The following is a 27,900-nucleotide window of genomic DNA, read 5'->3' on the forward strand; positions in this document are numbered from 1 at the left end:
GCTGAGGTCCATAAAGCACTCGTGACACACACACACACACACACACACACACACACACACACACACACAGTGACGCTAAGAGCAGAAGCAGCTGAGGTCCATAAAGCACTCTCGTGCACGCTCGCTCGCTCGCTCTCACACACACACACACACACACACACACACACACACACACAAACACAAGGAGAAACACACTTCTCCCCGCCCTAAGCTCTACAAGGACGTTCAAATGCCCAGCGTCTTCCACATGTGTGCGGGACGCAGAGACCTTCCCCGCAGGGGGGCTTTTGGGGTGCGCCAGAGGCACGATGCCACCCACGCTGGTGCTGGATACCCAGCTACTAGCCACCCACCAGTCCCGCTTCCCGTTTCCCCGGGCTGCTCGTGAAGACAGTGGGCAGAGGTGAAGCGGAGGCTACAACGGGACACGAGAGGAAAAGCTGTCTGCCTCCCGGGACTCGGGGGAGAGCGCAGGGCCCCTGCCCACAGGGGTGGGGCCTGGCGGGCCAGTCAACAGCCTCGAGAGCAGGGGCTGAGGCTGCCGTGACACTGGCTCGGTGGCTGCCTGGGGCAGCCCTGAGAAGCCCGTCGGAGGCGCCCCCAGGGCCCGCCGATAACAGCGTCCGGGCCTCTCTGCCGGTCCCGGGGCCACAGAGCCACTGTCCCCACTCACCTCACTCAGGGCACGATGGCCCATGCTCAACAGTGGGCCACGTGGGGCCAAATGCTCCTGTTCAGCTAGGGTGATGTGTGAACCATTTTAATATTAGTTATTTAAAATCAGGAGATTTCATATAAAAATCTGGATTTCCAGCTTCTCCTGAAAAAAATCCACAGACCTGCAAGTACTAGGCCAGAATTCCCAAACGGCAACATTGGCGGAGTCCAGCGGCCCCTGTGCCCGTGATAACCCATCACCTGCCACCTCTCCCCAGTCCTCACCGCGCCCTATTGCCTCACACCCAGCCTGAACTTCACTCATGCGGCTCGGACAGGAATTCACCCCTCTTGCTTTGACCTCCATGGCCCAGACGTCCCCCAAGGGTACTGCGGTCGGGATGAAGGAGGAGAGCAGTCCTGATTCACAGGAGGCAGAAATGGGGAACCATGCCTGTCATGACCTGAGGCATTTGCTAGGACCTCAAACAAGCGGGCAGAGGACATACAGGGGCAACTGCCCATGAGCAGAGGGTCCCCAAAAGGGGGGGGCTAGCCTGGCATCGCACCCTCAGTGCCTGCCTCTTGCCTCCCTCCCCACTCACGCACACGTCCCTTTCTCGTCAGCTCTACCCACTACTCGCCCTAAATGTGTCTGCTTTCCTGCTGCCCAGCCCGTGCACCGGCTTCTGCCTGGAGGTCTCCTTCCTCTTCAGTCCGCGCAAATCTCCTATTAGCTCTCGGGAACAGCTTGGATGTCCCCTCCTACGTGAGCTGTGAGTGCGTGAACACTCACCTCTGCCCGCATCCTCACTGGGAGCCACCCCCCCTGCCCCCCCCGCAGTCCCGAGCTAGTGCTGGCCTGGGAGCACCTGGGAGCACTGAGTGAAGCGTGACCCATCCAGAGTTCCTGCACTCAGCTCCCCACGCTGGGCTCACAGGTGACTGAAGGCCACAGTCAGGGAAGAGAGACACCGAGGAGAAGAATTCCGAAACTCCCTCCAGAGATCCACCAAGATGGGGTAATCCCATCCAGCCTCCTCTAGGCTCTAGCCCTTCCTGCTCTCCCATCTCCTGTCCCCGGGACATCCGCCATCCTTCTGTCCACCCACCCTTCTACCCCCTCACACTTGCGCCTCACCCTGCTCTAGGGAGTGGACGGCCTCAGTCCACTCCCACTCCCGAGGGCTGGAGACACCAAATCCTACCGGGGCCTACTCAGCTGAATGCCCCTTGCTGCCTCCCTCCCCCCCCCCCCAGGAGGAAATGCACCGTGGCAGGCAGGCCAGGCCCTGCCCCACCTTCCTCTGGGGTACAGACCTGGGCCAGAGAGAGGGCAGCCGCTTCAGGGCGGGCCCCCAGCTCTGAGAGTCCCCTCCCAACCTCAGCACAGCCAGGGCCGCCCCCGGGAGCCCTTCCTCACCGCTCACCCCGCCCTCCTACACAGGGCTGGGAGCCAGGAAAGGGGAGTCCACAGGGCCCGGAACGCTTCCAAATCGGGGCGATTAGGGGGAGGAGGTGCCATGGACACTGGGGTGTAAGGATGAGGAGATAGGCAGGCGGGAGTGGGGCGTGGGGGCAGAGGCCCCAGGGCAGAGCTGGGCGGGGGTCTGACGGGGGCCACAGGGGTTGGAGGCAGGGCCGGAGGGAGCAGAGCTGAAGAGGACCAGCTGCCGTGGTGAGCACTGACCTCCTGTGTTGCCCAGGGGCTTTGGGATATGACGACACTGTCCCAGAGGCCCTCCAAGTGCTGAGCCCGGTGACTGGGCTGGGCTGGGGCGGGGGGGGGGGGGGCGGGTGTGGAGACACAGGCAGGTGACAATCACGACTGAAGGCCATGAAGACAAACATTCTGAGCCTACATGTGCACTGGTCTGGGTGTACATCCCAGCTGAGCTACTGAGGAGAGGAGGGGCCTCCTTTCCTGGGCCTCAGTTTCTCCATCTATAAAACGGGATGATCGCACGGTCTCTAAGAGGCTGCCCTGAGGCCCTGCCCGAGGCACCACCAGGCCTGGCACGGAGCCCACATTCCCAGCACGGCTGTGGGGAGCCTTGCAGGAGACTGGAGGCTTCAGGTGCTAGCTGCCCCCTCACCTCCCTCTGGGGAGAGAGGTTTTGTGGAGCACCGTGGGAAAGCTCACCCCAACTCAGCCTCCTCGGGCCTCCTTCCCAGCTGTCCTCCTCCCGGGGGCCACCTGCACTCGGGCTACAGGGCCGGGCCGCCTTCCGCCGGGGCCTTGCCCACCCCTCCCCAGGCCAGGGTCTCTCTGGCAGAGCCGGGTGGGGCCGGGAGCAGCCGCCTGAACTTCCTCAGCCCTCCTGGCACATCTCGGAGGGGAAGCCTTGCCAAGAACCAGTTCCAGTAGGTTCGTCAGATCCCTGGAAACCCAGCCAGTGTGCGGGTTCCTCGAGGTCCCAGCCCACGCTCTTCACAAAGTACCGGCTCTGCCACCAGAGAGGAAACTGGCAGAGGCTGCCTTCCCTCTGGATGAACCTGCTGCTGGGCTCGGGCCTGCGCCGGGCCTCCCCCCTGCCTGCTCTCCCCCGCAAAGCCCCGCTCTCGCTCCCCTTGCCCCAGCAGCCCATGCAGGAGCAGGAAGTCACAGGCCACTGGCAGGGCAGTCGGCTGGCTCACGCCCCTGTCCCAGATGACCTTGGGCACAGTCCTCAGTCTCTCGGCCACTTCATGGGGCTGTGAGCAGCCATGGCAGAGCTCACCACGACAGGCACGCTGAAGCAGGTATGTGACACACGTGGCCTTCTCCTGACCCAGGAGCTCCGGCCCAGGGCCAGGGCCAGAGCTCTGTGGGCTCCGAAGGCCCCAGAGGAAAGGAGAAGCTGGTGTTCCCTCTTGGAGCGGATTCCTGAGCGGAGACCTCAGGCCTGTCTGGCTCTCCTGGGGCTCTGTCTAGTTGGGGGGCAGCAGGACGTTGTGGGGGGGGGGCAGGCCACATCAGGGAAAAGACACATTAAATTCTCTCTGGAGCTGCAGACTTTGGGAAGTCCCTTCCTGCTCTCAGCTCTGCTGCCAAGGTTGTCAACCCAGCCTTCCCGCACGGTGTGTGTCCATGCGCCTGGCCCTGCTCTAGGTGCAGCTCAGAGCGGCCCCGGGGGGCCCGGGGGGCTGAAACCAGGCCTCACCAACCAACAGGCTGACATCAGCCAGGAGAGAGAAATACAGCGAGAGGCGAACATCACCTCGCCGCCGGCGTCCTGCCCAGGGCGAGCCAGCCCCAGGGCAGGGGATCCCTCTCCCCCGGGGGGGTCGGCAGCCCCACGCCCCGGCACAGTGGCCTTCCTGAGGCCCGGGGCGGGGGCGGCAAACGTGGGCCGAGCACTGGGTTTGGAGTCGGGAGCCTGAGGCTCCCACCCCGCTCGGTCCCCTCAGTAGTGGCGGAGATGACCCTGGACGGGTCCCCGCTCTGCTCCGGGCCGCCACCCCGCGGCACAATATAGGAGGGGTGTGCGGCCTCCGCCTCTCGCCGCGAACACGCGCGCGCCCCGCTCCCCGGGCCCGGCGACCCACCGGCCGCGCGCCGGGCACCCCGACCCCCGCGAGACACACGCGCCGCACCCCCGTCGCCCGCGGCTGGGGTTCGGGACGCCGCTTCCCCGCACCCCGTCCCGCGCTACCTGGGGCGGCGGGCGCGCAGCAGGCGGGCAGGCGGCAGGGCGGCGGCGGGCAGGCGCAGCAGCGGGAGAAGGCCCGCGCGGCCGGCATCAGGCCCATGGCGCGCCCGGTGCGGCGGCGCAGGAATGCCCGGCACGCGCGCAGGTAGCGTCTTGCCCGCCGCCCGCCCGCCCGCCCGCCCCGGGCCCGGACCCTGGAGGGAGGGCCGGCACTCGCGAGTTCCTGAGATGCCACGCCTGAAGAGCTCCCGGCCCAGACGTCTCACCCCCTTCTCCCGAATGCTCAGTGAGACTAGGCTCCGGAGGATCGAATGCCAGCAGCAGCTCCCGACGGGGGTCCATTCCTCCGGGGGGTGCAGAGGACTCGCTCGAGCAGCTCCCATTCCCCCGCAGGCTGGGAGGCAGGTGTTCCCGGTGGGGCAGCGGAGGCCCAGGAAGGTCAGGTAATTCGGCTGGGTCACCCAGCGCGGGGAGTGCCGAGCTCGTATCTAAAGCTGGGCTCCTGCCTGCAGAGCTGGTGCTTGGGACTTAAAGTCAGGTGTCTAGTGCAGCCCTGAGAGCTAAGTATTAATGTCCCCATTTTACAGACGTGGCTGGTAAAGCCTAGAGCGGTTATGGAATTTTCCTAAGGTCATACAGCTAGTAAATGGACAGACCGTCCATCAAAACCTAAATTACCTTTCTGCAGAGATGCGTTCTTTCCGGAGCAGGATGCTGTCTCAGTGAAGTGAGCCCACAATCCCCTACTTCCAAAGTCTGAAGAGTGGGATGGATAGCCAGCCTCAGGGATATACCAGGAGGGCGGGTGGAAAGCAAAGCAAAGCTGGGGGCTCTGCAACACCAGGCAGGAGGAACAGAGGTCCACAGGGGTCTGTGGGCAGAATTCTGTAGGGAGGGGCTTGGGGGAGCCCTGCGGCTGGAAGCTGAGTGGGCAGCACAGGGCCCCTCTTCTTGCTCTACTAAGCAGGGTTGGGGCTAGGATGAGGCAATATGAGGCACTCCCCACAGGTGCAGAATTTAAGGAGGTGTCAAAAACTTCAATAAGATAAATATTTTATTGCAATATTTTTAAAAATACAAATTAAATGCAAAAAAAAAAAATCCATGATGAACGAGTTATCAAAATTTTAAGTAATGACAGGCTCCAACCCTGCTCTTGCAAAGACTTCGTGAGCGCCTCACCCTAACCCCATGGATCCTGTCTTTATTTAAAATTTCGACATTTATCATGGGTGTTGTAGGCTAAATAACGACCCCCCTAAAATGTCCAAATCCTAATCCCTGGGACCTGTGACTGTGTTATCTTACCTAATAAAAGGGACTTGGTAGACATGACTAAATTAAGGATGGAGAGATTATACTGGATCATCCAGGTCAGCTTCCTAAGAGGGAGGCAGAGGGAAGTCTGACCATAGAAGAGGTAGTGATGTAAAAAGGGAAGCAGAGACCGCAGTGATGGGGCCACAACCAAGGAAGGAGGGCAGCATCTAGAAGGTGCAGAGGCAAGGGACAGGGTCTCCCAAGAGCCCCCAGAAGGAACAGGCCATGCCAACACCTTGATTTTAGCTCTGTAAGACTCAGTTCTGACTTCTGTCCTCCAGAACTGTGAGAAGATAAATTTGTGTTGTTTTGAGCTAGTTTGTGGCAATTTGTTGAGCAGCAAGAAGAAACTAATGTAATGGACTTTTTACATTAATTTTCATTAAAAAAATATTACAATAAAATGTTCATCTTGATTACTGAGTTTTTTGGTGCCCCCCCTAAATTCTGTGCTCCGTGTGCTGTTGCCTTCCCAGAGTTCACCAACACAAGGAGGGAGGAAGGGCATTTCATGATGCCGGTGAGGGCCGCAAGCCAAGGAATGCCCTGCCCTAAACCTGCCAGAAAAGCCTGGAGCTCCCACGGCCCTGGGACTCTCTGGGTCTGAGCAGCACTGTCCACCTTAAAGAGAAGGGCCCAAGGGCTCAGTTAAAGGCACCTACTCTGGGAGTAGGTGGACCCTCCCAGTGGACATGTGGGCTCTGGTGCCGACTTGCTTTCTCCTCCTGAGCTTCAGTTCTCCCACCTGTGTGGGAGGTACTTATTTGGGAGGGCAGACCCTCAGCTTCTCAGCCCTGCCCCAAGAGGACAGTTTTATGACCATTTCTGAACACCCACCCTTACCAGGCCCCACAACTAAAAATGACCCCCTCTCCATGTGGGATGGGTGTCATCCTGGCCAGGGCATAATCTAGAGCTCATTATGGCAGTGCCCATTAGAGTCCAGAGCCTCCTAAATGGAGAGCACCTGCCGACTTCCGTCCATCTGGGGAATTTGGGTGGGGGGGTGGTAGAGAGGATTCTGGCAGGTCTAACACGATGACCACATGGGCTGTGCTGGGGCAGTGCCCGCTGGTCTGTGAGTGGGATAGTTACCGTGCAACTAGTCATAGAGCGCTGGCCCCCAGACTCCTGCATCCAGCTGCCCACGCAGCCCCTGTCCCGGTTTAATGACAAATAGACCCCTCAAACTCAAACGTGTCCAGATGGAACTGCGGTCTTGCCGTGACCTCCCAAACCTGCTCTATGCTGAGTCTTCCCCTCTTGGCTAATGACAGCTCTGTCCCCAAGGCCTCTCAGTAGGACCTCTCGGAGTCCACCTGCCGGCCCCCGCTCTCTCACACCCGCATCCAGGGCTCGTCGGTCCTATTCCAAAACAGACTCAGAACGCGGTTACTTTCACCGCCACCCACCGAAGCAAAAGCACCCTTGACTCTTGCCCAGAGAAGCCCGAATATCTGTGTCCGGGCTTCGCCTCGTCATTGTCCCTGGGGTGGGGGGCGCGGGGGTCAGCAGTCAGAATGGCCCTTTTCAGCTGTAGATCAGATGCCGTCATTCCTCAGCCCAAAGCCCTCCAACGCCCCCTCCCCCTTTCACTTGGGAGTAGGAGGCCTGGGCGGCAGGCTCCTTCCCATCTGCCCTGTCCCTCGCCCCTCAGGCCCACCTGCCTCCGCGCTCGTTCAAGATCACATCAGACTGTTTGAATGTCCTGCCCTCACCACTGTATTTAAAACTGCTGTTTGTACTCACCACCTTCTAAAACACAGGTTCACCAGCAGCACTAGCAGGGCCTGTGAACTTGTTCGAAATACAAATTCTGGGGCACCAAGTGAGCTGGAAGTCTGCGGGCGGGGCCGGCAGTCTACGTTCATAGGCCTTCCTCTGGGCGACTCTGATGCTAGCGAACACTTGGGAACCACTGCTCTGTGCCTTGTGATTTAACTTTCCTGGTTAGTGGCCATCTGGGGAGTGGGAAAGAAGCTCCCTCTGATCTCTTTTTTGCCCTGGCACGTTCCCTGCCTGCAGAGGGCAGGTGTGCTGTGTTTGCTGAATGAGTCAGCGCTACCTAGTATTGAGGGCACCTGGGTGGCTCAGTCTGTTAAGCGTCTGCCTTCAGCTCAGGTCATGATTCCAGAGTCCTGGTATCAAGCCCCGCATCGGGCTCCCTGCTCAGCGGGGAGCCTGCTTCTCCCTCTGCCTGCTGCTGCCCCTGCTTGTGCTCTCTCTCTCTCTGTGAAATAAATAAATAAAATCTTTTTAAAAAATCCACTGTTATTTAAAAAAAAAAAAAGAGTGCTGAGCACTTGGCATTGATCGTCTCTCTTAATTCCCATGACAATCCTGCAAAGAAGACACTCTTATTCCCGTTTTGCAGAAAAAGACAGAGAGGGTAACTGGCATACCCAGGGTCACACAGCAAGCCAAGGGCAGAGCCAGATCACATGAGAACACAGCCCAATGCTGAAATCTGTGCTCACTCGGCCTCCTCTCACCCATCAGTGCAACTGGTGTTGCCAAGCACCTTCCTGTAAACATCAGACCCTCCCCTGAGGGCTTGCAGTCCTCTCCAGATACCCATGCAAGCACCCACCAATGCCAGTGAGCCCTAGCTACTCTGTGGGCCCCTCCTGTCCCCTCTCACAGTGAGCTGGCTAGGAGGTGCTGCCCCTGTTCCCAGAGCTGGGCACAGAAGTCCAGAGATCCACAGGAGAGCGTTATCCTCTACACAAGATCAAGTCTTCTGATCCATGAACATGGGCTGTCTTTCCATTTATTTAGATCTGTTTCGGTTTCTTTCAAAAATGTTTTGTCACTTTCAGAGTAGTAAGTTTTATACTTCTTTTGTTACATTAATTCCTTAGTATTCTCTTCTTTTTTTTTAAAGATTTTTATTTATTTATTTATTTGAGAGCAAGAGAGAAAGAGAGCACAAGCAGGGTGAAGGGCGGAGGCAGAGGCAGACTCCCTGCTGAGCAGGGAGCCTGATATGGGACTTGATCCCAGGACTCGGGGATCATGACCAGAGCCGAAGGCAGACATTTAACCGATTGAGCCACCCAGGCGCCCGCTCAGTATACTTTTCTTTGGGATGCTATTGTAAATGAAGTTGTCTTAATTTCATTTTCAGTTTGCTCATTGCTCCTGAAAGAGAAATACAATTGATTTGTGTGTACTGACCTTATATCTTGCAGTCTTGCTGAATTTTTTATGACTTTTAATTGTTTTCTAGTGGATTTCTTAAGATTTTCTGTACTGAGATGTTATCTGCAAATAAGAGATACATTTACTTCTTTCTTCCTTTCTAATCTGGACGTATTTTATGTCATTTTCTCGTCTAATTGCTTGGCTAGAACCTCCAGTACAGTGCTGAATAGAAGTGAGAAAAGTGAGAATCCATGTCTTCTTCCTGATCTCAGAGCAGAAGGATCCAGTCTTCCTACATAAGTATGATGTTGCCTGTGAGTTTTTCGTAGATACCCTTTATCAAGTTGAGGAAGTTCCTTTCTATCCCTATCCCTAGGCCCTTGTATGTTTTTATTATGAGAGGGTGCCAGACTTTATTAAATGCTTTTTCTGAGTCTATGAGATGATTATGTGGTTTTTGTCTTTTCTTCTATTGATGTATTACAATTGTTGATTTTCAGGTGTTAAGCCACCCTTGCATTCCTGGAACAAATCTCATTTGGTCATGGTATATGATTCTTTCATATATTGCTGGATTCAATTCGTAAGCATTTTGTTGAGGATTTTTGCATCTAGACGCACGAGAGCTATCAGTGCTCTAGCCATTCTTCTCTCCCTCCGCTGTACCATCAATCTTTCACCTTGCTGTTTTATCTCCCAACTCAAACAACAACAACAACAATAACAAAACAACCCTCTCTTTACCTGACTTCCCCTCCAGCTACTGTCCCATTTCTCTTTCCCTTTACAGCAAACTTCTTGAAACAGTTGGTTATTCTCACACTCCAATTCCCTTCTTCTTATCCTTTCTCACGAACCCACTGTTCTCAGGCTTTATTGCCAGCACTCCGGCGGAACCACAGGTGCCCAAGGCAGCAGGGAACTGTGCTCAATGTCATTTCTCTTCTTGTTGATCTGTCCACAGTGCATGTTGTCACTGCTCCTTCTTCCCGAGACATTCTCTTCATTTGGCTCTGGATCCCCAACTCACTCCTGGCTCCTCTCCCTTACTTCTGAGCCCCCTCTGCTGGCTCTTCCTCTGCCCCTGACTTCTCACCTGGGAGCAGCTCAGGGCTCAGCCCTGGTCCTCTGCTGTCCTTACACTTGCTCCGTGGTGTCTCACCCAGCCTCATGGCTTCAAACCCCATCTATGTGTCAAAAGCCCCCAAATTCTCTCTCCAACGTAGCCCTCGCTCTAATTCTCTAGACTAAATGTTTGACTGCCTGCTAGACATTTAAACTTAGTCTCTAACAGGTATCTCAGACTAAGTTCCAGTGTGATCTCTCAATCTTCATTCCAAACACTGCACTTCCTGTGGTCTTTCTCATCTCAGTTAATGGCTAATCCATCCTTCCAGTTGCCTGGACCAAAACATCTTGGGATTACCCTTGACTTTTCCCATTCTCTTATACCTTTCTTCCATTCCAGCAGGGCAATACTACTGCCTTTTCCTTAAAATATATCAAGAATTCAATTACGTCTCATCACCAATACCACCCAGGACCAAGCTGCCACCATTTCTCACTGGCATTATTGAATAATGAGCTCCTACCCGATCGCCCTGCTTCTGTCCTTGCCTTCTTCGCTCTTCTCAGCACGTGGCCAAAGGGATCCTGTCAGAACCTGAGTCAGGCTCTGCCATTCTTTGTTCAAAACCCACTCACGGCACCAAGGTACTCAGGAAAAGCCAGGATCACCATGACGACAAGGCCCTACCGACTTACATACCCCCGCCTCTCTGACCTGTTTCCTGCTCGTGCCCTCTTCGCAGACTCTGCTCCAGGCACACCGGCTTCCTTGCTGTTCTTCCAACACGGACACTGCTGTCTCTGCCTCTGAAACTCTCTGCCCGGATACGTGTGTAATTCACCCTTTCATGTCCTTTACTCCAAGGTCCTGAAACTCCGACCCCCATCATTCTTGCTTGCTCTCCCCACCTTATCTTTCTCCACTGAGCTCATCATCGTCTAACCTGCAATGGGCTTCCTTATCTCATTTGTTCCCTGGTTTCTCTTCTAGAACGTGCGCTTCATGAGGGAGGGCAGGGACCTTGTCTGTCCTGCTCACTGCTGTACCCCCAGCCCCTAGAACACATTCCCAAGTGAATGAATGACTGGCGCAATGAATGAATGCCCAGACAAGTGGTACCGCGGTCCGGGCCACCTCTGGGCAGGCCATCTGCGGTAACAGGCTCCGCCGACCCCGCCCATCTGCCCCCCACTCTCTCTGTGGGGACAGCTGGGCTCTCCCCTGACTGCAGCAGGCACGCTGCCCGCTCCCGGCTGTCAGAGGTGGCCCGCTCTCTGCCAGAACAACCATGCCTGAAAGGGCTCGCGGGTTCCGTGATGAACAGTGAAAGAAGGACCGATCCTCTAAGCCTCCTTTCCAGGGGAACCCAGGCTAATAACCGCTTTGCCAGGAAAGCTGCAGAGGCTGACTGCGCCCACCTGCGAGTGCCCACGGCTTGCCCAGACACGTCTGGCATCGCTAACCCCGGGATTTCTGCGTTTCCTCTACGCTGCGGGTGGAAAGGAGATAAGCGCCTTTGATGATGGTTCCTGTTTTAATTCTTCCACGTTCTTCAGCACACAGCCTGAGAAATTTGATAAACGCTGGGGGGCAGAGGGAGGGACGCATCTGGGTTCTACCTGGGACTCTGCGAAGGGTCCCAGTTGTGCACAAGCACAGAGGAGGAGGCAGGGAGGGAGGGGGCGAGAGAAAGACAGAGGGAGACATAGACGTGTGGCCGGAAGCCGGCTCCCTGTGTAGACGGGCTGTGCCAGAGCCCTGCGCGGTCCAAGTCAAAGCACAACGGCGTCTGGGGTCAGAGCACCCACCTTCGTTTCTCAGCTTTGCTCCCTGATGGGCTGGGTAGTCTTGGGCAAATTACGTAGCCTCTTCGGCCTTTAGTTTCTCTTTATTTATTTTTTTTTATATTTTATATATTGAAATACGTGTACATCCAGAAATGTACTTCAGGTGTACGTGTGCAGACTACACATTATTGCAAAGTGAACGCCTGTGCAACTCGGACCATGGCATTCATTTCTCTGCCTTTCTTTCTTTCTGCTGCCTCATTATCTATCCCCAAATAATACAGTTTCCTGCTGCCCTATTTTTCAGCTTTATAGAAATGGAATCATACCTATAGCATGTTAATGGGCCTCCCGAGTCCCACCGTACGTGTTTAGGATTCATGCGTGTTGCCAGGTGGAGCCGTAGTTAATTCTTTCTCATTACTGGTGGGTTTCTGCTGCGAGAACGAATCATCTGTAGTTACCCAGTGCGTTGTTCCTAAACACCGGGTTAGTGTCCGGCCGGCATGGGTAAGGCTGCTGGGAACGCGTGACCCGTACAAGTCACGTGCACTGTTTTTGTTTTTGCTTTTGAGAGAGCACGAGCGGGGAGAGGAGCAGAGGGAGAGAGAGAATCTCAGGCAGACTCCACACTAAGTGCAGAGCTGGATGTGGGGCTCGATCTCACAACCCTGAGATCGCGACCTGAGCCAAAATCAAGAGTCAGACCCTTAACCGACTGCACCCGCCAGGCGCCCCGTGCACCCAGATTTCCACCCGGGACATGCGTAGCTGTGGAACTGCTGGGGCCTCGGTGTGCGTAGCATCGACCGCCGCAGATCCTGCAGGTTTCCCTAGCGAGTCGCACAGGTGCCTGGAGCTCTCTGTCCGCGTCACCACTTGGAACCACCCGCCTTTTCCGTTTAGGCTTTCTGGCGGGTGTAGTGCTTTCCCACGCACCTCCCTGAGCACCAGTGGGTGGAGCACCGCTGCCTGTGTTCACTGGTCACGAGGATTTCTGTTTGGGTGAAGGGCCTGGTCAAGTCTCCTGCCCGAGCTTCTACTGGCTTGTCTGTCTTCGCAGGAGTTCGCAAAGTTCACCCTGTGAGCTTGTCTGTTCGTTTTCCTAATCTGCCTTTTAAGAACAGACGCTCTTCATCCTGTGGAGGACAATTTATCAGGCTTTTCCTACAAGATTAATGACTTTTGGAACTCCTGCAAACTCTCTCTCTACCCCAAGGTCACGATGATGTTCTCCTTCCCCCGGTGTTCAAAGGTGGCACCTGTCATCATCAAAGTCCAGCTGCATGAGGGCCTGTCTCTGGGCTCTACTTGGTTCCATGGGTTCAATTTCAACCAGCCTGCACCGAAGGCAGTCTGTGAAGGCTGCAGAAATCCCTGGGTGGGCTTGGGTCTGGGGTCAAAGCTGCTGCGATCATCAGGAGCAGGGAGGCCATGGCTAACAGGGTGAGGCCGTTTAGCCACGCAGGAGAACACCGGACTTTGGAAATTCTATCGGCTCTCCTCCGTGAGGATTCCTGGCTCTCGGAAGGGCGGTCGGGCAGGCCGCAGGCGGCAATGACAAAGGAGAGAGATGGCGAGGTGAGGCGTGAGGAAGGGGCTCGGCCTCTGGGGCACCCGGGGTCTGGAGATGGGCTCCGGGCCCCCACAGGCGAGCTTCTGCCGCCGCCTGACCGTCCACCACTCAGACACTGTGCGGGGGAGAGGGGGCGTTCACGGCTCGCCCGGTCACAGGCCAGCAGCCCCTGGTCCCCACGCTCAGCGGGGAGTTGGTGGCCCCGGCCCGGCCCGCAGGGCGACCCCTTCTACAAGCTCTTTCATGATGACTGCAGAGGGCCACCAACCTACAGAGACAGCAACTGCACAGCCGGGGGCCATCCGTCCTTTCTCTCGCACCCCACGTCCCTCAGCAAAGCCCGGCAGCTCCACCTTCAGAACACACCTGCGGCCGGGCTCGCTTCACTGTCTCCTCCGCTCCCACGCCAGCCCCGGCCCCCGTCGCCCGTGTCTGAGGGCTGTCTCAGCCTGCTGCGCCCACTCTTGTCTCTCGATGCTCCACCCCTCACGTGGCGGCCAGAGGGCCCTTTATAAATCCGAGCCAGGTCGTGTCTCTCTCCTGCTCAGAGCCCTCCTTGGTGCCCCATCAATTTAGAACAAAATCTGAGATCCCCACCATGTCCCCAAGGCCTCGGTGACCTCTCCTGCCTCACATCCTCCACTCTCCCGTCCTCACTCCCTGAGACCCGCTGGCCTTCCCGAGATTCCCTGTGTTCACATCACTCATTCCCACCTCAGGGCCTTTGCACTCGCTGATTCCTCTGCCTGAATGCTCCTCACCCAGCATTCCCCTGGCTCTCTTGGCCACTTCACTGAGCTGGCTGGGCTACAGCATCTAACACAGCGTCCCCTACCATCCTGCTGAGCTTTACTTCATTCCGTTTCTCTCTACTCGACATCATGTGACACCTTTACTGCTTATTGTCTGTCTCCCGCCGGACGAAGGATGGGGGGAGGGGGGAGGAATCCTCTATTTTGTTTATTACTGAATTCCTAGTGCCTGGAATACAAGCGGTATTACAAGTACGTTTCAGGCACCCAATCAGTGCTCCTAGTCAAGGCGGAGGGAGTAAATGGCGGCCACTGCTGTGAGATGGGACCCGGGAGCAGGCTGTGTGCGCAGCGCAGGGGCCCCACGTGGCTACAGCGAGGCACGGCAGGGGGAGGGACACCGCGCCCGGTGCACACCACCTCGCGGACGCCTACTGTCCAGCCGGGCTCTGGATGCAGCGAGGCAGGCACGCGCCCGCCACAGCACTCTCACTGGAGGAGGGCATGTTTTGGAAAGTTGCCCTGATGTCCCCCGCCCCCCCCCACCCCGGCGCACAGGAGGTGTGACTCTTGGGGACTGGCAGCACCCGAGGCCAGCACAGCCTGCCTCCTGTAGGCCGCTCGGGACACAGCCAGCGAGCCCTGGGCGAGAGGGGTCTTGCAGGCTCAGTGCAGGGCGGAGGGCCATGATTACCTGAAGGCAAGGGTTCTAGAGGGTGAGCATGCGATCTACGGGCAGTACCTCCGCCAAGCGGGGCCCAGATGACCCGGCGGATGGCCTGCACCCAGTCTTCCATGTCACGCTGGGAGCTGGCCATGAGCAGGAGCGCCTCGGGGGTGGCCGGCACCTTCTCCCGCTCCCCGGCACCACCTGCAAGACAGGAGACACAGGCTTACTGCAAGGACCCGAGCGACCGCGACCCTGACAGCACTCTCCACCCCGAGGCCGGTGAGCCTCTTCTTCCCTGCTGTGGGAGGAGGCCGCCTCTCCCAAACCTCTCCGCAATGGCCAGGCTTCTGGCTCTGTTTGGGCAGCCCCCTGCCCCCTGCCCCCACCCCTTTCCCACTTCCCACGTCTGTCTTTGGGGCCCTTCCAGGTTTCAGTGTAATCCCTTGGTCTTTGTTACATTTCCACATCAAAACGGAAATCATTAGAGCACCCCCAGCCCCCACACTATTAGGGAAAAAGCACTCAGATCTGAGGCCAGCTGGGAGAAGCGCAGAACCCGGAGCAGCCTCACTATGTATTGTGTTTTAAATCCGCTTTCCACCTCCTAATTACAGTGAAACATCACTCTGTGCTTTTAACTTAGGCTCTGACATCACAGCCTGCCCTCCTTCCCGAGCCTGAAGATGAGACCCGCTTCTCCAGAAGTAGTAACGTTACGGAGGCTTGCTGTTAAAGCAGCACGAAGCAGAACGCTCCAGAATTCTCCCCCTATCCCTACTCCCAGCTAGACACTGGATCCTTATCTAAAGGCCGAAGGGTGGGAAAGCTCAGACTGATGTTCATTAAGTGACTTGTTCCCTAATGTAGCTCCAGCGGGTCTTACATTTTCACGTGTAAATGAACTGATCTTTGGGATATACACAAAACCCAGTTATACTGAACTTTATAGGTGATTTAAGGGATGTTCAAGAACACTCTTGTCTTTGTTCATCTGCAACATCCTGCAATATGTAACTCCCCCATGTGATTGCTTCTGACCCCAGAGCCTCAGACCCTAAGCAGGACTGTCTGTGGGTAGGGGTGTGAGTCCCAGGGACCTGGGTTCTCAAGGGAGTGGGACAGCAGTTAGGGAGAACTGTGAGACCCAGGACACCCCTCGCTAGAGCCCACAGCCCTGGGACGGAGACCAGACAGGAGCAAGTGCTTCCTGAGTACTCGGTACCTGCCTGGGACTCTTCTAGAAGCTGCGGACACTTAAGTGGACCAAACTGACAGACACACCAGCCCTCCTAGGATTCTTTCATCTTCACAAAGACTCTGTGGAGGGAGGTACTATTACTTTCTGCATTTTACAGATGAGGAAAGGGAGGCACAGAGTGATTATGGAACTTGCTTGAACTCACAGCTACTACAAGGTAGAGCCTGGGATCCCAAGTCCCCTGCTCTGGGCTCTGGCCCACCCCATGCTCCTGTCACCCCTCACAGACAAGACAGCCTGCAGGGGTCAGTCTGATAGTGGTCACGGCAAAGCCCCCAAGGACCAGGAAGCGGAGGAGAGTGCTCTGAGAGATAGAGCACAGGTGGGGTGCGTCCTCACTGAGGGGCACCGAGCAAGGCCAGCAGTCTGGAGAGGCCCATGCGGCCCAAAGCTCAGGAGGGTGGCGAGCAAGGAGACAAGCTTGCTGGGACCCCAGGATGCCTTCTGCACACCCAAGCCTTGTCCCCGCTGGGCAGCAGGGCTGTGGAGGCAGACGGGAGGGGAGCCAGGGGAGAGACAGCAGAGCCTGAAGCCGGAGAGGTGGCCCCCATGGCTTGGTGGGCTGCTGTGGTCATTCACGGGGTGTGGGCGCTGCCACTGAAGTGGGGGTGGGGGGGAAGCCGGGTGCCACTGGGAAGCTTCTCTACAGAAGCTTCTCTGAACCAGTGTCTCAAGATGAATCAGAAGAAAGGGATCTAGGACTCCAAGAATTTGTTGTAGTTACTTGCTTGTCCTAAGTACGCACTTTTGTACCTAGTCTTGATTTCACATTTTAAATTCTTTTTCCCTAAGAGAGCCACTCATGTCGCATAAGCTTCATTCAAGTTCCCACCAAACTTGGATCCATCCTGCCCAGAGGTCGGCAGGTGCTCTCCTGCCCAGCTGTACCCCTGCCTTGAGTCCTGCCCTCCTGATGCTCTGAGCCTGCACGTTTAACTTTTCGTGAATGTTTATTTATGCGTATTTTTATATACCCATGTTCAACTTTTTAAGAAACGGCCACAAGTGATTTCCCAAGTGAGGGCACCATTACGTTCCGGCCAGCAAAGTACGAGAGCTCCAGGGCTCCACTCGCCAGCACCGGGTGTGGTCAGTCCTCTCGCTCTTAGCCATTCTGATGCGTGTGCAGAGGTAGAGCATCGGCTTTAAATTTGCAGCTCCCAGATGCCTAATGATTTTGGACATCTTTTTTATGTACTTCACAGCTATCCATGTATCTTCTTCAGTGAAATATCTGTTGAAATCATTTGTTCATTTTTGAAATGGATTGTTCATTTTTTCCTTATGGAGTTTTGAGAGTTCTTTACATATTCCGGATACAAGTCCTTTATCAGATCTATGCTCTGCAAATATTTCTCCCCGTCTGTGCCTTTTCTTTCCGTTAAGAGTGTATTTACAAGAGCAAGGGCGCCTGGGTGGCTCAGTTGTTAAGCGTCTGCCTTGGGCTAAGGTCACGATCCCAGGGTCCTGGGATCGAGCCCTGCGTCGGGCTCCCTGCTCAGCGGGAAGCCTGCTTCTCCCTCTCCCACTCCCCCTGCTTGTGTTCCCTCTCTCGCTGTCTCTCTGTCAAATAAATAAATAAAATCTTAAAAAAAAGAGTGTATTTACAAGAGCAGAAGTTTTTAATTTTAGTGAAGCCCAATGTATCCATTTTTTTTTCTTTTATGGAGGGTGCTTCTGGTGTTGTATCTAAGAAATCTTTGCTTAACCCAAGGTCATAAGTTTTCTGCTAGAAGTTTCGTGGCTTTAGGATTTACATTTAGGTATATGAGTTAATTTTTGTATTTGGTGCAAGGCATGGATTGAACTTCATTCTTTTGCATATCGAAGTCCAGTTTTTCCAGCACCATTTGAGGAACAGACTGTCCTTTCTCCGTTGACTTGCCCGTACACCCACACGGGTGATGGTGGCTACCCGCACAGACAGTTTTATTTCTTCCTTTCCAATCTGGGTGCTTTTTATTTCTTTTTCTTATCTAATTGCACTGACTAGAGCCTCAAACATAAGGCTGAACATAAGTGGTGAGAGCAGACATCCTCTCTTATTCTTGATCTGATGGGAAAAGCACCAAGCTTTTCATCAAGTAGATCTGCTGTAGAATTTTTGTAGATGCCCTTTCTCAGGCTGGAGAATTTTTCATCTGTATTCATGAGGGATTTTGGTCTGTGGTTTTCTTTTCCTAGAAGGCCTTTGTCTGGTTTGGGTACTGGGGTCACACTGGCCTCACAGAATAAGCTGGTAATTATTCCCACCTTTTCATTTTTTTGGAATAGTTTGTGTACGGTTGCTATTATTTCATACTTTAAATATTTGGTAGAATGCAATGGTGAAGCCACCTCGACGTGGAGTTTCCTTTGTGGGAAAGTCTTTAATAACAAATCCCATTTCTTTAATACATACATGTATTTTTTCTTGAGTGAGCTTTGGTAGTTTGTGTTTTTCGAGGAATTTCTTTCATCTCAGTTGTCAAATGCACTGGCGGAAAGTTGTCCATAATATACCTTTAGGATCCTTTTAATATTTGGAGACTCTGTAGTAACGTCACCTCTCTCATTTCTGATGTTGATCAATCATTTGTGTCTTCTTTTTTCTCTCTGATCAATCAGCATTGTTAGAGGGTTACCAATTTTTTTTTTTTAAAGATTTTATTTATTTATCTGAGAGAGAATGGGAGACAGAGAGCATGAGAGGGGGAGGATCAGAGGGAGAAGCAGACTCCCCACTGAGCAGGGAGCCCGATGTGGGACTCGATCCCAGGACTCTAGGATCATGACCTGAGCCGAAGGCAGTTGCTTAACCAACTGAGCCACCCAGGCGCCCCGGGTTACCAATTTTTTTGATCTCAAAAACCTAGCTTTCTGTTTTACAGATTTTGTTTATTGTGTTTCTGGTTAGCAAACTTTTTTTTTAAAGGGCTAAATAGTAAATATTTTAGGTTGTCAGGCCATATGGTCTCTGCCATAACCACCCACTCTGCTGTTGTAGCTAAAAAGCAGCCACAGACAATATGGAAACAAAAGGGCACAGTTGTGTTTGTGTAAAACTTTATTTCCAAAAAGAGGGAGCCAGCCACAGGCTGTAGTCTGCAAATGTGTATTCTAGCCCATTGACTGCATCTCTGATCTTTGTGACTTCTTTTCATCTGTCTACTTTAGGTTTCATTGGGTCTTCTTCCTCTAGTTGCTTATAGTGATTAGCGCTACACTGTTCTAAGTACTGCTTCCAGGCACCCCCCAGATTTTGGTATGTTGTGTTGTGTTCATTTAAGTCAGCTCAAAATATTTTCAACTCCAAATAACTTCCCTTTGGATTTCTTCTTTGACCTATGAGTTATTTGGAAATGTGTTAGTCTCCAAATTGGGGGAATTTTCCAGAAATCTTTGTTATTGATTCCTAATTTAATTCCATTGTGGTCAGATAACACATGTTGTATGATTTAAATCCCTTTAAGACTTGGTTTTGCCCCAGAATATGGTCTGGCCTGGTAAGGGTTCTCTGAGCACTGTTTCTGATGAGAAATTGGCTGCCCCCAACCCCCCCCCCCCACCACATTTTGGTTCCTCTGCATGTAATGTGTCTTTCTTCTTTTTCAGCTTCTGAGCAATTTGATTATGATGTGCCTCAGTATAGTTTTCTTCATGTTTCTAGTACTTAGGACTCATTGAGCTTCTCAGATTTCTGGATTTATGGTTTTCATAAAATTTGGGAAATGTGGGGCCATTACGGCTTCAAATATACTTTTCTGTCCCCTCTCCCCATTTTGAGATTCCAAGTACATGTATATTAGCAACCAGAAGTTACCCTACAGCTCACTGATACTCTGCTTATTCTTGTTAAATTCTTTTCTCTGTGTTTTATTTTTGGATAGTGTGGTAGGTAGTCCAATAGTCCCCGAAGACACCGACTTCCTAGGCCCTGGGACCTGTGACTGCGTTAGGCTACAGGGCAAAGAAGAATCAAGGTTGCAGATGGAATTAAGGTTGCTCATCAGTAGGGCCTTAAGGTAGGCACACCCCCTGGATTATACAGATGCGGCCAATGTAACCACAAGGGTCTTTAAAAGTAGAGGAAGGAGAGTCAGAGAGAAATATGACCACGTACAGGTGACAGTGATGCGACATGAGGGCTCGATGGCCATTTTTAGCCTCAAAGATGGAGGAAGGGGGCCAGCAGCTGAAGGAGACTGGCAGCCTCTGGAAGCTGGAAAAATCAGGACAATGGATTCTCCACTAGAACCTTCCAAAAGGAGCTCAGCCCTACCGACACGATGATTTAAGCCCAGGGAGACCTGTGTCCGACCTCTGACCTACAGAGCAAGAAGATAATACATTTGTGTTGTTCAAGCCATAGAGTTTGTCGTAATTTGTTACAGCAGCAACAGAGAACTACAGACAATTTTGATTGCTATCTTCAATTTATCAATCTTTTTATCAACTTCTCTAACCTGCCATTAATTCTATTTAGTATATTTTTATCTCATACGTTTTAGGTTTGATCTCCAGAAGTTTGATTTGGGTCTTTTTAAAAATAGTTTTCATGTCTCTACTTCACTTTTTGAACCTATGGAATACAGTTATAAGATCTGTTTTAATGCCTCTGTCTGCTAATCCTAATAGTGTCATTCCTAGGTTGGTGTCAGCTGACTGGCTTTTCTCCACATTGTGGGTCCTATTTTCTTGCTGCTGCGCAGGCCTGATATTTTTTATTAGGTGCCAGACACTGTGATTCTTAAAGGGTTGGGTGCTGGACATCTGTGATTCCTCTAAATATTCTTGAGTCCTGTTCTGGGATGAAGTTAGGTGACTTGGAAAGGGTTTGATGCTTACAGACTTTGCTTCTAAGGCTTCTTAGGTGGGTCCAGAACACCCGGGAGTGAGCTAATTATTCCCCACTGCAAAGGGAAAACCCTTTGTGTTTTCTATGCAATGCCCCATGATTCATGAGGCTTTCCAGGAGGGCAGGTGGGGTCTGGCACTATTCCCTGCCCTGTGTGAGAGGGCACACTGCTGCCTGGAATTCTCTCTAGTGGTTCTTTCCTCAGGCTCAGGTCATTTCCTCGCATGCACATGGTGATGAGTTCTCAAGGAGTTTTCTCTCTGTGCAGCTCTTTCCCCTGGGTATTCCATCCTGAAAACTCTAGATGCTTTGGTCTCTCTGTCTCTAAGCTCTGTGTCCTTAATGCATGGAATCTAATGGGCTCCACCTGGATTTCCCCTTTTTGCATCACAGCCGGAACTTTCTCAAGGCAGTAAGCTGGGGCATGTGTAGGGCTCACCTTGTTTGCTTCCCATCTTTTGGGGATCACAGCCTTTCACTGCATAATGTTTAGAATCTTAAATGTTTCATATGACTTGTCCTTTTTGGGGGGGGGTGTTTTAGGTGAGAGAGCAAATTGGTCCCTGTTGCTCCATCTTATCCAAAAGTGAAAGACCTGCTACCACGTACGTAAAACACTGTACGAGATGCTTAACACACAGCCACACTTAGTCCTCATGAACACCATAGGAAGGAGTGTTACTGATCCCATTTTACAGATGAATAAACTGAAGCTCTGAGAAGTTACACATTTAGCTCATAAGCAAACAAGTGGAAGGGCCAGGATTCAAACCTAGGTTTGTTCAACTACACATTCATTCTCTATTTATAATACAGAACCTCCTCTGGCAGTGGAGGGCAATGCATGGAAGATAAAATAGGTCATTAAGGCAAACTCCGGGGTTTTCTACAGCATTCGATTATTTATGTGGACTTTTTCCTCTGCTGCTTAGGAAAGAGGTGTATTAGCTTTAGTTGAAGAAAAAAATCATAACAGCCAATTATTTCAGGAAGAAGCACATCATGAAAGCGGAGGGTCTCTTGCTACTGTTTTTGGTTTTCCCTGTCCTCTTCTAAACCAGTCTGTGTGGCCACTGTTTGCAGCCCATCCTGACACAGGTGCAGGCCTCTGAGGCCTCCTTGAACGGGGCTGAGCCCAACCTGGGGCCCACCCTTCACTCCAGCAGGGGGAGCGCAGTGACTTCACGTCCCCAAGGGTCAGTCACACCCCACACCCTGGATGGTGAAGAAAATGTAGGTTGGCTGCTACCTTTTCAGGAGAATGAAAGGAGGTCCTCCCCTCGCTCAGCACCTGGCCTCTGACAAGCACTCTTTAAATGCTCGCTTTGATTATCACATTCAGTTAGCTACAACAGAGAGCAGACTTTTCCCACCTCAGCACTCCGGATGCTTCCTCCTCGGGGTGACGGCCAGTGGTCTTGTGCACAGGGGGATGTTTAGCAGCATCCCCGGCCTCGTCCCACCAGATGCCCATAGCAGCCTGTCCCTCTCTCCCAGGCTGGCCACCAAAAAAGTCTCCATATATTGCCAAGGGTCCCTTGGGGGGCAGAACTTGCCCAGTTAAGAATCAGATACAGAGCAACCAAATGTATGCTTCCTCTGAGTCTAAATTTAGTCTTTTACAATTCAACAGTGTGTGACGTCCCACAGGCATAGCATGGCTGGTCTGAAAATCATCATGACTTGGTCTATCCCGCCAGCCTCCTCTTGTGTTCCTACCTCAGTGCCGGGCAATCAGGTACCCCCGGCAGAAAGTTAGGGTCACCTGGCCTTCCCCCCTCCTTGTCCCCACACTGACCCACACTGTCCTCTGGTGGGCTCATGCAGTCTCAAGACTTTCTGCGAGGACCACGTCATCCCTATGCTGATGACTTCCGAGTTCACTGTCCCCTGCCCTCCAGACCCAGTATCCACTGCCCGCCCCACAGCTCCACTGGGATGACTCAGGCACCTCCCACTTACCTAGTACGAAATCCACTCTGGATCTGCCCCACCCTCCCCTTCTCTGGTCAGGGCAACTCCCTCTTCTAGCTACTCAAGTGGAAACCAGATGCATCCTCAGCTCTGTTCTCTCACATTTCACATCCATTCCTATCAGTAAGTTCCATGGTTGCTCCGTCAAAAGATATTCAAAATCTGACCACTTTTCACTGTTCCACCTGGTCCTGGCCACCGTCCTTTCACATCTGGATCACTGGTGTGGTCTCCAGGCCCTGTCTTGTCCCTACAGTCTGTTCTCAATATGGCGGCCACAGTGGCCCAGTAAGACCCACACCAGCTCACACGCCTCTGCTCAAAGCAAAAAGTGCCCCTTGAAGCAGAGTCCTTACAGTGATCTTCCAGGCGGCTCCCTCCCACCCCCACCCCACCCCAGCCTCCCAGCCCTCCCGCTACTCCTCTGACTTCATGGCTTTCATGGCTGCTCTCTCCTTAGCTCTCAGCCATTACTCCCATTACTCAAACCACCAGGCATGCCCTTGCCTGAAGGTCTCTGCACCTGCCCTTGCTGTTGCCCCAAAAGCTGTTCTCCCAGACACAACCTCGCCTCCTTCAGGTCTGTCCTCAAATGTCGCCTTCTTGGGGCATCTGTCCTGATCACCCTATTTAAACGTCATCATCCACTGCAACCCATACCTCTTCCCGGCCTTGATTTCTCCACAGCACTTAGCACAATCCAGTACACATATAGTTTATGTGTTTACGTGATATGCTTATTTATACTGTTTATTTTTGGCCCACCCCACTCCGTCCATCTTAGCAGCAACTCCAGCAAACCAAGCAGTGCTTGGCCCGGGGAGGGCATGCAGAGAGTCTGTGATGAATGGAAGGTTAATTGCAGCGGCAGCAGAACCAAGGTGATGGGCACACAAAAAGCACTCGCTTTAAGGTAGGTGTGATGTCAATGAATCGATGAGCATCACGTCTGAACACTCACAAAGGAAGTGGTGCCGTTATCCCAATCTTACAGGAAAGGAAACTGAGGCCCAGAGAGGTTTAGAAGCATGTCCAAGCTGTAAAATCAGTGAACTAGGACCCTAGGCAGACTGGTTCCTGACCCTGTCCCCACTCTGTTCAAGGGACTGGCTCCCAGGTGACCTAGCCAGGACCCCAACCCAGCTTTTCTTGTTTCCAGCTGGGCCATTCTTCCCCTCTGAGCTCCTCAGTTTAAGAAACTCCCTCTGTGCATGAGTCTTTCTTTCCACCCATGCAAGGGGCTTTGGGGGAGAGGAGGTGACTCCAAAATGCAGCGGATCCTGGTAGGGTTTCCAGGACAGGAACCACTATCTCTCAACTTTTCCGTATAAAAATTTTTATAATAAAAAGAAAAAAAAAAGAGTAAATGGTATTTATGAAAGCATTTTTTAAACTACTGTAGTGCAAAGGACTCATTCTATGACATTCAGGTGAAAAAAGTGTCATTCCGATGTAATTAATCAAACACTATCTGTATTAGACCAGGAGTTATGGAAAATTGTTTAAAAAATAAAAGAAGTCACTATTTAAAGGTGACAGTACCTGCAATAGATGACCTGCCACTGGGCCCTCCATCTTTCTAGTGGGAGCCCAGGGGAGTGGGGAGCCCCAGGGAAGCCCCCGCTGATGGATTCCCAGGGGTGAAGGCCAAGTGTGGGAATACAGCTGTCTGAGGCACTGTGGGCCAATGGAAATATAATGCAAGCTACATGTACATTTTTAAATGTTTTCGTAGCTACATTTAAAAAGTATAAAGAGACAGGTGAAATTACTTTGAATGATATATTTATCCCAACACATCGGAAACAGTACCATTCATTTCAACCTGTAATCGATAATTTTAACGTATTTTTTATACGCGGTCTTCAGAATCTAGTGTATATTTTGTACCAACAGCCCATCCAGACTAGCCGCATTTCAAGTGCTCAGTAGCCATATGGACTGGTGGCTCCCGGACAACCTCAAAGCTGGGGCTGGAGGGGCGGGGGAGAACCTCCACCCTCAGACTTGCTGAGACTGTGTGTGTGTGTGTGTGTGTGTGTGTGTGTGTGTGTGTGTGTGTGTTGGGGGGGCCGTGCCAGCTGGAGCAATGCCTAGGAGCCAGCTAGCCCTGTCCGGCTGCAGTCTCCCTGCCCATCCCTGCCAACCCACACCAGGCTGACCCCAACCTGGGTCCAAGCCGCCCCTCGGGTTCCTGTCCTCTGTCTCCACTCATTCCTTTGACCCGCTTGGAGTCACCCAACACCGCTGGCCCTTCAAGGGTTAATCACCCCTGGCCTCGTGTCCCCACAGCCTGCCCTTGACCCCGGCTGCCCACTTACCCCTGGGCTGAAGCCTGCTCCTCCTCAGATGCCTGGCGGGGCAGAAGGGCATGGTGTGGCAGCGGAGGGGGGAGGGGCGGGGGGGCTTGTGGCCGCAGGAACAACCGCTGGGCCACTGGTCCGAGGGACCGAGGCAAGGCGCGCTGGCGGCGGGTGGCTCGTGCGCTCTGCTGTGGGCACCCGGCCAGGCCCTTTTTGTGTCCTTTGGGGAACTTCTGCACTCCTCACCGCCCCAGAGCCGGACTGTCTGGGGCGGGGCGAGAAGGAGGCCAGAGCCGGCAGATCCCCGTGGGGCCCTCCCGCTGCTGCAGGGGCTGCGGGGTTTCAAGCCCCGGAAATCCCAGCGCAGGTGTCCTGCGCCAGCCACCTTGCCCGCTCCCTCCCCTGCATTCCTCCCCCCACCAGCTCAGCAAGGGGCTCGGGCAGCCTGCCGGCCTGCTGCTGTATCTATCCAGTCCCCCAGTTCGCTAGGGCCCCAGAGCACAGGGCTGGACCCCCAGCCCCACCAACTCTGTGCCTCAGAGTCCTCTCCAACTGGAGACTCAGAGAGCCCACCTCAGTGGGTTGGTGGGGACTCAATGAACACATGGAAGAAGCCTGAGAAATATAAGCGCTTACTGGCCACAGAATCTCTCAGTTTTCATTTTTTCATGGGCAAAATGAGGCCAGTAACTAACCGGATCGTTCCGGTGGGAAGACAAGGAAGCCATGCGCTGGGCATGCCACCTGCACAGGCTTTGTAAGCCATCACCATCCCTGCCTGAGACAGGGGAGCCCGGGCCCCGGGAACTTCCAGGGGCCCAGGGCCACCCGCCTGGCACAGTAAGGACTTGAACTTAGCTGTTTGGGACTCTTTCCATGAAATCAGCTGCCATCCCTATGGTGTCTCCACCATCCTTGAGACAAAGAGAGCCGGAGACAGCCCCCTTGCCCAGCCTGGCTGTATCTCCCGCAGCACTCATTCCTTCCGGGACACCATGTCAGAACCCGGGCCGCAGGAAGCTCTCAAGTTATTTCCTAAAGGGCTGGGGCAGGCAGCGGGTGCGAAACTCTGGTAAGACGCTATGCTGGTGTTGAGTCACCTGTTCATGTGCCCATCTCTCTCCCCCCGATTTGTCCATCTGTCTGTCCACCCACCCAACGATCCATCCATCCACCCACCCATTCATCCATCCACCCACCCATTCATCTATCTGTCCATCCATCCACCCATCTGCCCATCCCTCCCTCCCTCCCTTCAACAAAGAAAAGCAGCCAATTAAGAACAAAGCATATCTGCTTACAACTCTTCGGAGGGCCTACTGTTCTTGGAATAAAACCCAACTCTCCTGTGACCCTGGGGTTCCAGGTTCCCTGACCACATGTCCCCCCCACTTACCCACCCTTACTGCCCTCAGCCATTTGGACTCTCTCTTCCTCAGACGCACTCTCTTCCAACTAGAACGTCTGCACTTACAGGTGCTCAGAAGGTTGTTTTCCCAGGTCCCTGTGGGGCCAGCTCCCTTGTGCCTTCACACCCCAGCTCAAATGTCACTACAGAAACTCTCCCCTTCCCCGGGGGGAGAACCTCTGTCAAATAACTGTCCCTCCTGCCCAATGACTCTCGCACTCTTTTCTCTGTAGAGCTTATCACACTGGGAAATTAGCTTATTTCTCTACTTGTTAACTGTGTCTTTGTGAGAGGAGACAAGTTTCATGGGAGCGGTGCATGCATCCCTTGGTCCAGCTGGTATCCCCAGGGACTGGTCCAGTGTCTGGAAAAGGGTGGGAACTCAAGGAATGGCAGTGGTCACCGTGGGGACACATGGAGAGCTCTGTGGAAGTGACAGGGAATCTCGCTTAGGACAACGTCCAAGTTTTATTGGGTCTTCACAATATTCTGGGCATGGTTTCTACAAACTGCATATTGTAGCTCAGTATTTTAGCTTCACGATGACCCTATAAGATAGTACAGTGATGACAGTCACTTTGCAGATGAGAAAACAGAGGCTAAGTTGTCTGAGGTCACATGACTAACCGAGTGCAGCTTACAGTGGCCCTGGGCAGCAAGGGGAAACTGCACGCCAACTGGTCTCCTAAAGTGTTGGCCGCTCACACCCCACTCTTGCGGGCCGAGGATCTGTCCTCCTGGTTCCATCTCTGTGGTGGGCAGCATCTGAGAGAGCCCCCGGTGAGCCCTGCTTCCTGGCATCAGGAATGTGGGCTGAACCTAGTAACTTTCTTTCAATGAATAGAAATGGCAAAAGGTGATGGATGTCACCTCTGAGATTAGGTTCCAAAGAGACAGGCTTGTATCGTGTGTGTCCTCCTTGGCAGCCGCCCTCAGCAGGCATGCCTTTTTGTCTCCTTTGGGGAACTTCTGTGCTCCTCAGCGCCCCAGAGCCGGGACAGATGGATGAGGAGAGACTAACACCCCACCTTTGCCTTTCTAGAAAGCCTTTTCATTGTCATAAATGCCAGAGAAAAAGGAGACAAGGGAAGGCAGAGGGACCCAGGAAAGAGGATGTTGAAAGCTGGGGGGGGTCCTAAATACTCCGCCTCCCCCCTCTGCTCCATCACCAGGGCTGCGAGCCACAGGCCCAGGGGGCTGGAAGGGGTGGAGGGCAGAACATCAGGAGGTGTCCCAGTGAGTGGAGGAACCCGCAGTTCCTTTAGGGCTCTCTTGAATCTGTTTTTCCAAGGAAAAACCTTAGAAGGCACTTCACAACGTTTAACATCCATTTTGATGGAAATTTTACATGAAATAAAAACAGATGGCCCCTTCTTCAACATGGACGTAGCAGAGCCAGCCCTGTGTTCGTGGAGAGACACCAGCAGAGCTGCTGTCCAGGCCAGAGACGACAGGAACCGGCCCACCATCGTCACTGCTACTTCACATTTTCCTGGAAGTCTTCAGCAGTGCA

At 53.4% G+C, this 27,900-nt stretch overlaps 1 protein-coding gene across 4 annotated transcripts in view; it reads right to left on the reverse strand.

Moving 5' to 3' along the window:
* The window catches only part of ARHGAP22 (Rho GTPase activating protein 22), a 170,224-nt gene that overhangs the window by 13,948 nt on the left and 128,376 nt on the right, over nucleotides 1-27,900 (reverse strand). For 3 of the 4 annotated variants that reach the window (XM_032432209.1, XM_032432210.1, XM_032432212.1), the window contains one exon: nucleotides 14,632-14,808. In XM_032432209.1, the coding sequence (XP_032288100.1) occupies nucleotides 14,632-14,808 (177 nt within the window). The remainder of the gene's footprint in view (nucleotides 1-14,631; nucleotides 14,809-27,900) is intronic. The other variant, XM_032432208.1, reaches the window with a different exon arrangement.

The sequence above is a fragment of the Phoca vitulina genome, unplaced genomic scaffold (genome assembly GCF_004348235.1).
Source record: "Phoca vitulina isolate PV1807 unplaced genomic scaffold, GSC_HSeal_1.0 scaffold48, whole genome shotgun sequence".
Classification (NCBI taxonomy): Eukaryota; Metazoa; Chordata; class Mammalia; order Carnivora; family Phocidae; genus Phoca; species Phoca vitulina.